At 35.4% G+C, this 12,766-nt stretch overlaps 1 protein-coding gene across 1 annotated transcript in view; it reads left to right on the top strand.

Annotated features, from left to right (window-relative positions):
• Nucleotides 1–12,766, top strand: part of Phlpp (PH domain leucine-rich repeat protein phosphatase) — a 56,022-nt gene that overhangs the window by 27,855 nt on the left and 15,401 nt on the right. The window contains exon 5 of the mRNA XM_012371633.2: nt 670–905. Within this exon, the coding sequence (XP_012227056.1) occupies nt 670–905 (236 nt within the window). The remainder of the gene's footprint in view (nt 1–669; nt 906–12,766) is intronic.

Below are 12,766 nucleotides of genomic sequence, written 5' to 3'. Positions count from 1 at the left end.
GATATTAAATATAATTCGAAAAATTTTATTGGTCCAAGTCGAGATTTAACATTTCTAGTATTTCAGAATTTATTAACACCCGCATTTACGTGAACTCATAAATTCTCTCCTAATTTTCTTTGCCGAAATTCCGAAAGAGAATTCCAACATGCCGATGCATCTAATTCGATAATCGTGCAAGCATCTGCATATCAGCGTCTGCTGATAGAACGTAGTGCTTCCGGTATTTCGCGGTCCATCGCAGCGAATAAATTTCGTATCGGATGCGATCACCGGATGTAATCTCCTTTGTTTTTCTGTAGAGTCACGCAAAAATTCGATAACACCCAATGTCGTTTGCGTGCTTCTAGAGCGTCCCAGTAAATAACGAATGTTTTCTGAAAGCTGACGCCGTGGAATGTAACGCCGATCATTGGAATACCAATAATCGTTCGGCATTCTCGACTTAATTCGGACATTTTCGGATTATAAGTGGTTGATAACGCGAGACATCGAATTAAGATTTCTGAAATGCATTTACAGCGAAACAATTGAAAAGAAAATTTTATTTAATTTCTAATTTTCTCGCGGACCATTTGTCATGCCAGTATCGTCGCGCGACTGCAATTGTACGTACTCGCAAATTGTCAAAGGACTGATAAATAAACGAGACAAACGCGTTTTCCGCAGCTTGTCCGGAATCGCGAGCAGAATGGATGGAACTGTGCGGCGGAGGTGGTGCGGTGTGCTATGCGCCGTCACGTCTGGGCAAACTCGTTTTGCGTGTCACTGGATTTCCTAGGGTCACTCAACAGTGTCATGTGAGCCAACACCCCGAAGAGAGTCACCATCGTGAAACTCGGCACTTGTATCTGGGCTTCCATCATCCCTGGGATCGAGATCTCTGGAAAAGCTGGATCAAAGAGGTAAGCAGCACTCGCTATTCTTCTACACGACATCGCGAGAATTTTTCATCTCGAAACTCGTGGACGCGCGATGCGGCTGGAGATACACTGTTAAACAAAAAAAAAAAAAAAAAAAAAAAAACAACATCGAACGTGATGTACCACTTTAAACCATCGTTCGCCTCGATATATCGAGAAAAAAGTTTAATATTGCGATAAATTGTGATAAACCTTCGTGCCGTGTGCGAGAAATAAAACGCAGAAAGGAAATTCACGGTGGCGCGTGTCGAAACAAAAAGAAAGAAATCCATTCTCCGAAAGATGCAGCTTCCGACGTAGTCAATGTTTGCCCGACAATTGCAGTCGCCTTAAAGTTTAAGCTCCCGTAGCTGAAATCGATTCCCGAGACTTCTCTTCGGGCAACTCGCGGAATGAACGATTCTCATGCAACGGGCTCGTACAATTGCATTTTGCATGGCTTCCTGAAAATAAGCGCGGCCGATGTCGACACAAATGTGCACGATCTGATATTTATTAAAATGCATAAGAGTGTATTAACGAGTGAAAGGCCTTCCTTAAGAATCCGCGTAACTCGGAAAATTCTGACATCTTTATCCGCCGCAACGGATCCACCGATTCCAATAATCTCGGAAAGCACTTTTGCGCATGTAAATGGGTCATATGGAGAGCGGGTGATATTTCGAAGCATACCAACCATATCAGGAAAGGAATAGGTGGAACGTCAATGCGGGTGTGGCGAACAGAGTGCAACATGGAGAATTATGTCGGGCTGGGGGAAGGCAGCCCGATAATGTCGTTACATGGCGACGAACAGCAGTAGTGAATTAGAATTGTGTATTGCCGACTGGCGCGGCTCGATGCAAATGAGGACTAACATAGGCGTTTTGATGGGCTTTAATGGAATCATCGGCCAACAAAAAGGACAACGAAAGGCTTGCCCGATACATATATCGGCTGTGAAACGCCTCTTCATTACGCGTTACACACGCGTTACACACGCGTTACACATGTGCGTCATTCGGGTGAAACTAATGGAGATATATTTCGAGACCTTTACTTATTTTTTAATAATAGTAGAAATGTTGAATTCAATGATTTGATTAAAGGTTTGGTAAAAGGAAAAAAATATTGCAAGCCTTTTAAAAGCTTCATCTCGAAAGCAGATAAATAGACGCCTAATTTTCAAATATCGCTACAGAGCAATCGATTCTACAAAGGATCTTATGAAGCGATTAATGCGCCATTGAAATCAAAGGAAAGTCCTTTCGTTCATCTAGCGAATGCGGCGTGGAGGAGAGGGGTAGTAGCTGTGGAAGAGAGGGAATTGGGGCTGAAAGAAGAGTTGCGCGCGAGCGATGTATAGCAAGAGGAATTCAAAATGATGCAAACATTGGTTTAAAGGCACATCCTGAATATGAAATCACGATGAACAAACTCTAATATCCAAATGCGACGAAAGGAACGGACGTATTAGATGGGAAAATAAAATAAAAGTACGCACTTCTGTGCCGTTATGACAGAATGATTGCCGACATCCCTCCGTGATGTTATTGACGATTCAAAGATCAATTCGTCGATATATGCTAATGAGAAATGGAAATCTAATGACGCAGTCAAAGATAAATCTTATTATGTAATATTTATAATGTAATATCCAGTAGTTCGCGAATCTATAAAGCTGTTGGAGTTTATACGAGAAGCAACATTCGAATCTCTCTGTGTAGCTAAAATAACTTTTTTTCAAAAACATGGAAATGTAACTCAACCAAATAACTTTATATATGATAAATATTTTATTTACATATAAAAATATCTAATATTTTTCTACAACTATTTATGAAAAATATGAAAAAGCCGCAAGCTAAGAAACAACGGAGCAATTGGAGTATTTTTTCGTAAATTGGTCTTCTAAATGTTGTTTTAAATTATTTGTCAGAAAATCCACTACTTCACTGCGCAACTATTTCTTTTCTATTTGCACATTTGTCGATCTCGTTCCGAACTCTTTTCAATCCGCAATAAATGGCAACTTTCAAGAAGTTTAACATATTATACGCGAGAGAAGCACACGGGCGCGGCATCCCGGCGACGATCGCATCGCGAGCGAATTCGCTGGCTGCATTTGTAGCGCGCCGAAGTGAACGTGATGCGGCCTGAAATGCGAGATCATGATTTGGATAAACACATTGCTAAATATTCAGCGATCAGTTGTACAAATACGAGACACGGCTCGTCTCTGCCTCTTGCCGTTTGCTTTGAATTATTCAACGCGCGTACTATTTTGCCGCTTTTCTCCGATGGCGGAAATGCATCACTGCCGCCGCCATCGCTGCCGCCACCATCATGAACCGTTGCTATTACATTGACCATATGCACGGAAATCGCGTTTAATCCACGTTTCGTTCATTTCCCGCTAATGTATTATGGTTTCTTGCACGCATGATATCAAAGGATTATATTATGTGTTACAAATCTTTTTGCAGAAAAAAGTTTCTTTATTCTGTTAAATTTCTTATCTTTATTTTTCTGATATAATTTTTTTATAATTGCTTACATATACATGTATATATTATATATTTTGAAATTATTTTAAATAATTTTAAATTGTGCAATTTAAAAGTCACAATTTTTCCTCAGATAGATCGGGATAAGTCATACGCAAGATCTGACAACAAACAAAATATATCATGATTATCTACGTTTAATTCACATTATCGCATTCGTTTTATTTAATATTTTCTGTGACATTCGCGCGTGTCAGAAGTGTGTTATTTTCAAGCGCGTAACGGATAATGAAACAATTTTCTTGAATGCGGTGTGCCGATGACACAATAGAGTGCATCGTGACATTTTGTAGTGGAGCATCATTATTTTCGTAATAGGAGCAAAACGATTTAAATGATTGATTTTTCGATAATACGGTTTAGTACATCAGCAATTTTTATTTGCTATTAAAAGCTTTAAGATTCTCCATTCATTTCATCAATAACGTTCAATTAAATTAATTCTCTACAGATCTTATTTTCAGAGAGAAGTCAGATATTTTATTTATATAGTAGCGGTAAATGATTACGGTATTGTCAATTCATTTATTATACATATAGACTTGCATATAAATGTCTGCAAAAATTGAAAGTTTTTTTTGGAATAAATTTATTAAATTTTCAGAACAAAAGTCCGACTAATAGCGAATGTTTATTTCGAATATTCTATCATGCTCGCCCGACATTGGTGATGAACATTTCAGTCGTGCGGATAAATTTATTGTTTTATGTTTGACGAAAACAATAGGAAAAATGAAAGGTAAACAAATGCGGTTCGATATAACAGATGTGATACCTTTCAATCTGATTATCCGCACGTCCTATGCGAAATGCGTTTACGCGTGTCAATAGAATGCGTTGACCACGATGTAACGTTGCATCACATAGCTGCTTCTAGTTTACGTGTCATCGTCTCATTAATAAATCGCATTCGTCGCGTACACTGGATGTAACTGGAATAGAATATCGCACAAACGAAAAACAGGACATCTATAAATTCTATATGTACCAAGTGTTGCGGAATTGTGGTCGCGTCGTTCATCGCGGATTTTTTTATCAAATTACGATCGATTTGAGTTTGAAATGCGTAAAAAACTCCGGAGAAAAACTTCGCAACATTATAATTTCTATTTGTTTATTTGTATTGAGAGCATAAAAATATAATCCGCGAAACATCCGTTCTGTTTTGCTACACAAACTTAATCCCAGCATTATTTACAACTCCAACTGTTATTTTACTTCGATGCGCTCGTCGACATATTTCCATAAAAAAATTTATCTCTCACAGTGCATTTTGCTGAAACTTTTTAATATCGTGTCCGTGATGACATGCATTTTCATTTACCACGTAACTATGTGCAAGATCGATCTTTATTAAAAACAATTTAATAACAAAAAAATGGTCGCTGAAATCTTGTCTCGTAGAAAGTATTGCAATTTTTCAACTTGTTTGCAACAGTTTTTTTATTTTTTTTTTTTTATATTTTGACATATACGCGTCAATATACGATGTATCTTAGCATTAAAATATAATAATTTCTCTTGTTAGTACAAATATATTAAATTGAGAAGAATTTAAAATCGATGCTAATTTAAAAAGAGACGCATTAAGATGAAATCAATTTATAGTTTGTAAGAGAAGCCTTTAATAGAAAATGTTAAAAGAATGTAATGTAAAAAATTTCTTTCTCCACGCATTTTATTGATATCTTTTAATTATTCTGCGTAATGACCTACATTTTCATTTAGGACACAGTGGTGCGTAAAATCGATCCCAGTCAAAATTAATATTAAAACAAAGCGCGACTCGTTACTCGGAAAAAGCGTGCTATTTATTATACGCGGAAAACTGTGAACACGCAATCCGTTTCACTCAGCGATAATGCGACAGCAAAATTCAATGAACGCGCGTCATTAACTGAAAGTTATTAAGAGGCTCAGAAATAGCAGCGAATTACGAGGAATGATTGCCGTATAGGGCAAGTGATTAATCTCGCAGCGCCGCTGTTTGCGACGAAATCGCGAATGACAACAGGAAAGATTAATTAACACTAACGATATAATGTGTGAATCGGCGAAGATTAATCTCGCTTAGCGACGACTCAATGATTGTTATAATAAAAGTGCAAATAATTGCTTTATTAAAACATTAATAAAACAAAATGCAACAACTTTAATCAAGAATTGATAATATATTACCTTACAAAAATAAAGTATTCAATTTTTTCAAAACTGTAATTTTAGATTAATTACTATATTGATTGGGTATTAAAATTTTATTCATGAGTTGCAAGTGACAATTTTTTTTTCTTCAAAGTTTTTCTTAAAAGAAAAAAAAACAATCAAATTTATCAGAAAATTTTATTAAAACTTTTATTGTATTAAAAATTCCTGCATATTATAATATTATACCTACGAACAATATATTCATTTGCTCTGACCTATGACTTAAGCAAAGCTCATATTACAGATTAATTAACTAATTAATTAAATATTGACGAGCTTAGTTACCTCAATTATTTTATATTTCTAACAATATGTATTATTAAATATCGTTATTCAATCTTCTATATTCTGTAATCATAATTGTTTCGTACTAAATATAGAGTAAGCATTAAATACACCAAATTCTATTCGCGCTTTGATCCATCCGTGTACGTGTGAATGTTATACGCACCGTCGAACCCATCGTGCGTTCACAAACACGTAACTAAATGAATCCATTTGCCGCAGTATTATTACGCGGAATTAATACCGTAATTTGTATCATGGGCCGATTTTTGCCGCTATAAACACGTAAATCCACTCTTGCGACTACCAAGCACATATTTGACTGAAATTTCACCGCATAAAATTCTCCGCGTTGGTAATTGAGACCGAATTAACTTCTCGCTTCTCGCAAACATAAGTCATACTTAAATTAACGGAATTATGAAGTGTGCGAGCAGTTCTTTTTTTATTTCGCAAGTTAACGAGATTTTACGACCGCCGATCGTTAAAACGCGGGGAGCATGATTCAGATTTTATTTTTGTTGTAAAAAAGATTTTATTCTCACATTAATTCTCACATATTAAGTGGTTCTTTGCAGTAAGCATAAAAGTAGGAGATAGAATAATGTAAGAAAAGCATTAAGCACAAAAGATAAAAGCGCCGCCGTAATTCCTCACGCAGGTAGAAGGAATTGTCCCGAAGGAAGGTAGTGGTGATTAGCCTTGCTAGGGGATTAAAAATTAGAACTGACTGTTTTTGAACATTTTTCACTAACACAGTATACATAAAAACCTGGAGAAAATTTAGAAGATATAAATATGAATTTATATAATTTGAGTTATTACATGAAAAATAACTTTGCAGACAATGTAATATTTGCATTAATTTACTGAAAGTCTTGAATCGGTTATAAAATATTAGCTACAAATTATAAAAATATAAAAACAATGTATTTTGTACTTTATACTAAAACATCACATCGCGAACACATGTTTTCCGTTTAACACTCGAAGTCATCTACGTTTATCAAATTAATAAGAAAGATGTAAAGTTCAAATAGTGATCTCAGCTGTAAATCTCTAATTGAAGCATCGAAGTCTGTGGCCTTCTTTGGAATCCACTGTAAATCGCAAAAGTTTCCTCTTAATCGCTGAAAGGCACTTCAGAAAAGTTGCTGGTTACGACACTCGCATCGCTATTTTTGCCTTTCCGCGACTCTTCTTCTTCTTAGATTGCTTTTCAATTATTCTTAAAACTCTTCAATCGTTTAAAATACCGGCCACATTTGTTAGAGAGCTTTTCAACGAAAAATATAGTGCAATGCACAATATTCATACTTTGCCACAATGATATAAGTCGACATAAGGTGACACAAAACAAAAGTTAACAAAGAGCTTATGAAGTAGCAATTAGTATGTCGAAAATGAAAAGATATTCCAAGCATCCGTGCTGGAAAACTCATCTGGTCGTAATCTAATATTATAAATCTTTCTAATTTCGTGAAATTAAAATCGGAAGCCGACATTTCTTTAGCGAGAATTTCCTTCAGCAAAAATAAATGCCTGGCATTACTTATTCTAATTCAAGAAAAATTCCAACGTTAGAACTTCTCTTTTTGTTGAGCGCTGTGCGCTTAGCTGCTTGTGGCACACTTTTTTATCAAAGTAGTACCATTGTTATTTACTGGTTTATCTTGCCCATCCTTCGCGCTCTTTTTGCGCCCGTCCCGTTTTCAGCCTCAAAAGATCTTCACGAGAGCAAACCAGTAACGGACGTGCGTTCACATGGATTCCGCTTGTTAGTTACAAAGGGGAAACACCGAGGACAGGCGAACCCTTCCGCCCCTCCAATTTTTTTCGCCAGCGAAATTATTTCCGAGGGCTCTTAAAGCGTTGCATACCGGGTGGCTGTCGTGATCAAAGCAGGAATTTTTATTAAGGCGGCTTATTAAGCTCTCGCACGGAACTTTGCTCGTTACAGGCTTTAACATTTTACAACCTCAGCTTCCTTAACTAAATTCATAAAATTTCCAAAGAAACCTGACGCCACGCGCACGACATTTTTTCGTAAAGCTTTAGCAACGTAACGACGCGTTTAAAACGTACAAAATTAATTAACAATATTCTCGCTTGATATTACGAAATCTTCCTTTAACCAAATACTTACGATTGTCATCTTTTAAACAGTTTATTTGTCGTTAATGATTAAATAAAAAGAGAGATAAAATAAATGTCCCAGTAGTCGGATATGCCTCAATCTCTCTATAACAAGTTACTATTAAATATTTATAAATATAAAAATCTCAAAAATAATATTGAAAAAATATAATAATCAATAAATTAGCATATAAAAAGAATTAGAAATTCTTGTGTAACATTTAATTACGTACTTTAATCTTTATTATGCGTATGAAAAGATGAGGCAAATTTTATTTCGATCGAAAAAATTATATCTTTAATAATAATTAACTTTTAAATATCCGGTCACTGGAACATTTATCTTATTGGCGAATTTGATTAGAAAAATATCGTAGAAACTACGATTGCAGCCCGCGAAAAATCGCAAACTTCGTATTAACTGCGAAGAGAGAAGAGAAGGAGAAAATAGGAGAAGCATTTCGTTTCCACCTGATTTAGCAGATCCTTCCGGAACGATGTAGGACTTCTTCAGGTGGAAAAGCAGACTACGGTGAAGGGAAAAAAAAGGTCCGCGGACGGCAGCACGATAATGATGCTCTCGTTATGGGAAAATCCTCTTCACCTGAGCACCGTATACCGGGTGTCCCGCTAACGAGATCGCGTGGTAACGACTCATTAAATGCGGCGGTTTCTCATAAGGAACGACGGTCGGAAAAACATTCTGATAGTTTTTCACGCATTATTGCACCGCTCAGAAAAAGCGATACGCGTCTGCGGGCGATCGATTGAAATAGAATCAAGAAATCGTTGGCAATATGAAGGCGCATAAAGTCGTAAAAGAAAGCGCGTGGTAACGACATTGCGGAATTGCTCTATATTTCTCACACTGGGGGAAGCTGACGAATTATAAAACGATTTATTGCATCGAAAATCTGTGAAAGGAAGATCGAATGCTCTTAATTTCCGCGTCAATAGATTTCTCAGTCAATAAAGAACTGCATTACGCGATATTTATATCAATCACGGCACTTTTGATATTAACATTTTCAGAAATTACTGAATTGATGCGACTAATCAATTTTCACGAGAGAAACAGCCGCATTAATTTTCTGTTCATTGAACAAGATTAACGCGCTCGCAGCACTGATATATATTGTATTTGCCGAATGTCGCATTGACCCTTTGATGTTTATTAACGTATACTGTTGTACTAAACACAGAACACAATCACGTTTTGAATTGTTTTTAAATTTATCTTTTGAATAATTTAAACTACAATTTAGTACGATCTCAAATCCAAATGCAATCTGATAGTATATCTTTGAAATAAAATACAAATAAATAGATATTATAGATCGATAATAATTTAGTTTTCTTTCTAGATATTCTTGAATATTCTATCGTACATCTAGAAAAAAAATGCAATTATTTTAATCGGAAACTTTTCTCTCTCCGAACAGTTTTATAAATACAATACAATCCTGAGATCGTAACACTATCTTTGGTGAAATAAAGGAGTTAAATGGAAGTAAGAACGCTACGTTGATATAGCAGAGTTCTGTTGAAAATAATAAAATAATGTATATGTGGTTGATATTACAATAATACACTTTACACATAGCTTGATAAAAAATATAAATATAAAAGTCCAGGAAGAAATTCACGCATTTAATGTTATAATTACAAGCAATCTATACATAGAAGCTGGCGCAAAACACTTACCCCTTTCTCTGTACAAGCCGAATGAATGTATAAATCAATTTCTGTCTGGAACTTGGTCCTAAATTCACCTCGCGGGTTTGCTGCATTTGCACGTAATCGACCAATCACTGGATATTCGTCTCGTCAAATCTCCTCGCTCGTCTGCTCCGACGCGGCATTTCCTACTTTTCGAGGACAAAAACGGACGGTTTGGTATGGTCGGAATGCATTTACCGAACGCCAGAGAAGAATTCTTATCACGTTATTCAAATATCTTTTCTCGCACACGTTCGAACGCATATATATCAAACATTTCCACCTATTTCTCTCCCACCGCATTTCTTCGTCACGCCATGCCACTTTTGCGTGCAGAATTTCGGATAAAAAAGTCACGGAGCCTTGCCCAGATGTAATGTAACGTATCCCCAGGATATTTTCTATATTTCTGCAAATACTTTCTGTCTTTTGGGACGTGCGCGCGCGTTCTCTTCTTTTTTCCTTTTTTTCACCTCTTTACTCACTCTTTCGTCCTTCTCTTCCTTCAATGATACGTGTGCCAAATATAATTGATTTTGAGCATCAAATTCTGTTATTAAATTTTTTTTTCAAAATAATACTTTAGAATATTAGCAAATTTTTTAAATAAATTTACATTCTGATATGATTTGACGTGTCTTCTATCTTTAATATTAAAAATTTTATGAATAAAACTATATTTCATGTAGAAAGTGTAAAGCTTCAATATAAATTTAATAAAATAGCTTATTATCTTATTATACGCTTTTGCACTTGCTTATGTTTAACTACAATTAATCGATTTCTGATAAAAGCAGCGAAAACAAAAATTAAAGTTATTTTTAGGTTCAAAATAGGTGTAAATTTAAAAAATTTATTATGATGGTTATACAATAGTTTTTTGAAAAAATTAGTGTCTTTGCAAATATTAGATGGTTACGAGATTACTTGATGCACCGGTCGGACAATGTTGATAGAAGCGATCAATTTCTTTGGTGTACACACTTTTTTCATCGAGTTCATAAAGTTTAATTAAAGTTTATATACCGTGTGGTTCTATAGAAACTGACCCTCGTTAAGAATTTAGAACTTACACTTTCTGAGGTTTGAACTCTTTTACGATGATTTTTTTATATGTACAATTTGTTAAATAAATATGGCTCTATTTATACAAATTTATTTTTATTTTAGTTTTATTCTTATAAAAATATATTACGAATCGTTAGCGGTGCGTCAATTTCATGAAAAAAAAGCAAAAAAATTGCACGAAATTTAAAATGAAATTTGTTCTCTCTTTATTAAAAATATAACAAATAAAAATATAATTCCAAATATTTTTAATCCTGATAGATTTTATCAGGAGATATATATATCGCATAGATCACATCAACTGTTAAAATATTTTAGGATAATATTTATTTGAGAGAAAAACAATAAAAAGCAATATCAAAACGTTACGACGAGAAAAATGAAAAAGAGGAAGAATAGAAGAATCGCGGATGTGTGCGTACCGTTACGTACATTTCAACGGTACGGGCACGCGAAATTGATCTTCAAATTGGCCATTAGGCAAGTCTTCTGTCGCATTGTGAAGATTGCGCAATGCGTTTCCTTAATTGAGAAGAGAAGAAGGATAAGCTTCCTTCGACGAGAACTCAACCATATTGTCACTGTTACTTCTATTTCAATTGTCGTATATCCTCAGTAGAACACAACGTGCGTGATAATAATGAGAAAAGTAAGTTGCATGTGAGGATTCTTTGAAATTTATACGCAATGCTGATTCTTGGAATGATCTTTTTCTTTTTTAAATTATTGAATACTGAGTTTTAAATGCTTAGACGATAAATTCTTAATTTTTTTTGACGGTAAAATCTCTTTAAATAATATTTATTTTTTTTAATCGTTATCTAACGTTAACTCGATATCAGAGATCTATAAACATCAGTCGGGTTAAAGAATAAAAGTTGTTAAGAGGATAAAGAATTTTTGTCCAGATGTATACTTTTTCAGCGGCTAAATGTCAGTGTCGGTGTAGACGACACATGTCGTTCTCTCACCTAGTATCTTGAGGCTGAAACTCGAAGTGTCTAGCAGACACAAAAATTGCGCAATGCTAAGCACCTGAGCGTGCTGTCTTCCGCTTTACGTACCGCAGGACACGCGACAAACTCCGCACGGCTTCTCAGTGACGTGCCGGCGGTAGTCGTGAATAATGCTCCGTATCCGGCAAGCAAACTCCGGAGACTGCAAAAGACCAGTGTTTTCCGACCACATTTTTGGGTGACATTTACGATGACACTTGGAAAAACTCCGCGATACATTAGTAAAATGCGAACGCATAGGTGCTTTCGACATTTTGTATTTTATTTGACAAACATTTTGTGATTGTGCCCAACTTTGAAGAGAAGTCATTAATAGAAATTAGTGAAATTAAGACACCTGTTGTGATATTTATTCCGAATGTTATAAGAATGAACTTTGAAATATTAACAAAGCCGTACAAGTCTCATAGATTAGTATTTTGTTCAAAATGCTAAAAAAACAAAAAGAAAAATGCAATTTCTGAAACACCTTGCACAAACAATTTTAAGAAAAAATGGTATGTCTTTGATTCTCAACTCTTGACACAAATCGAACGATAATCTCGGCGTTCATCTGATGAACACACTTGAATGAACAAGTATTAAAAGAGTTCTCGAAAGCACGTTTGAACGTTCATTGTCATGTGTTCCTCTCGGCACAATCCCGGGGAATTAATCGAAAACGGAATGCGGTTGGAATTTTTAACTACTGCACAGACCACCGATACGCGGTTGCCCATAATCGATTAAAAGCGACTTGTTCGACTCCACGTATAAAAGTAGACGGGCGTATTATTAAACAAATCAACAAATTGTTTCAATCTATCGAGATGCAACATAAGATCGTACGCTTCGTATAAGAAAAATAAAAAATTTTTACTTCTGCTCT

The sequence above is a fragment of the Linepithema humile genome, chromosome 2, assembly GCF_040581485.1.
Source record: "Linepithema humile isolate Giens D197 chromosome 2, Lhum_UNIL_v1.0, whole genome shotgun sequence".
In the NCBI taxonomy this organism is placed as follows: domain Eukaryota; kingdom Metazoa; phylum Arthropoda; class Insecta; order Hymenoptera; family Formicidae; genus Linepithema; species Linepithema humile.
The sequence above is the reverse complement of the archived record's forward strand: the minus strand, read 5'-3'. Positions and strand labels throughout refer to the sequence as shown.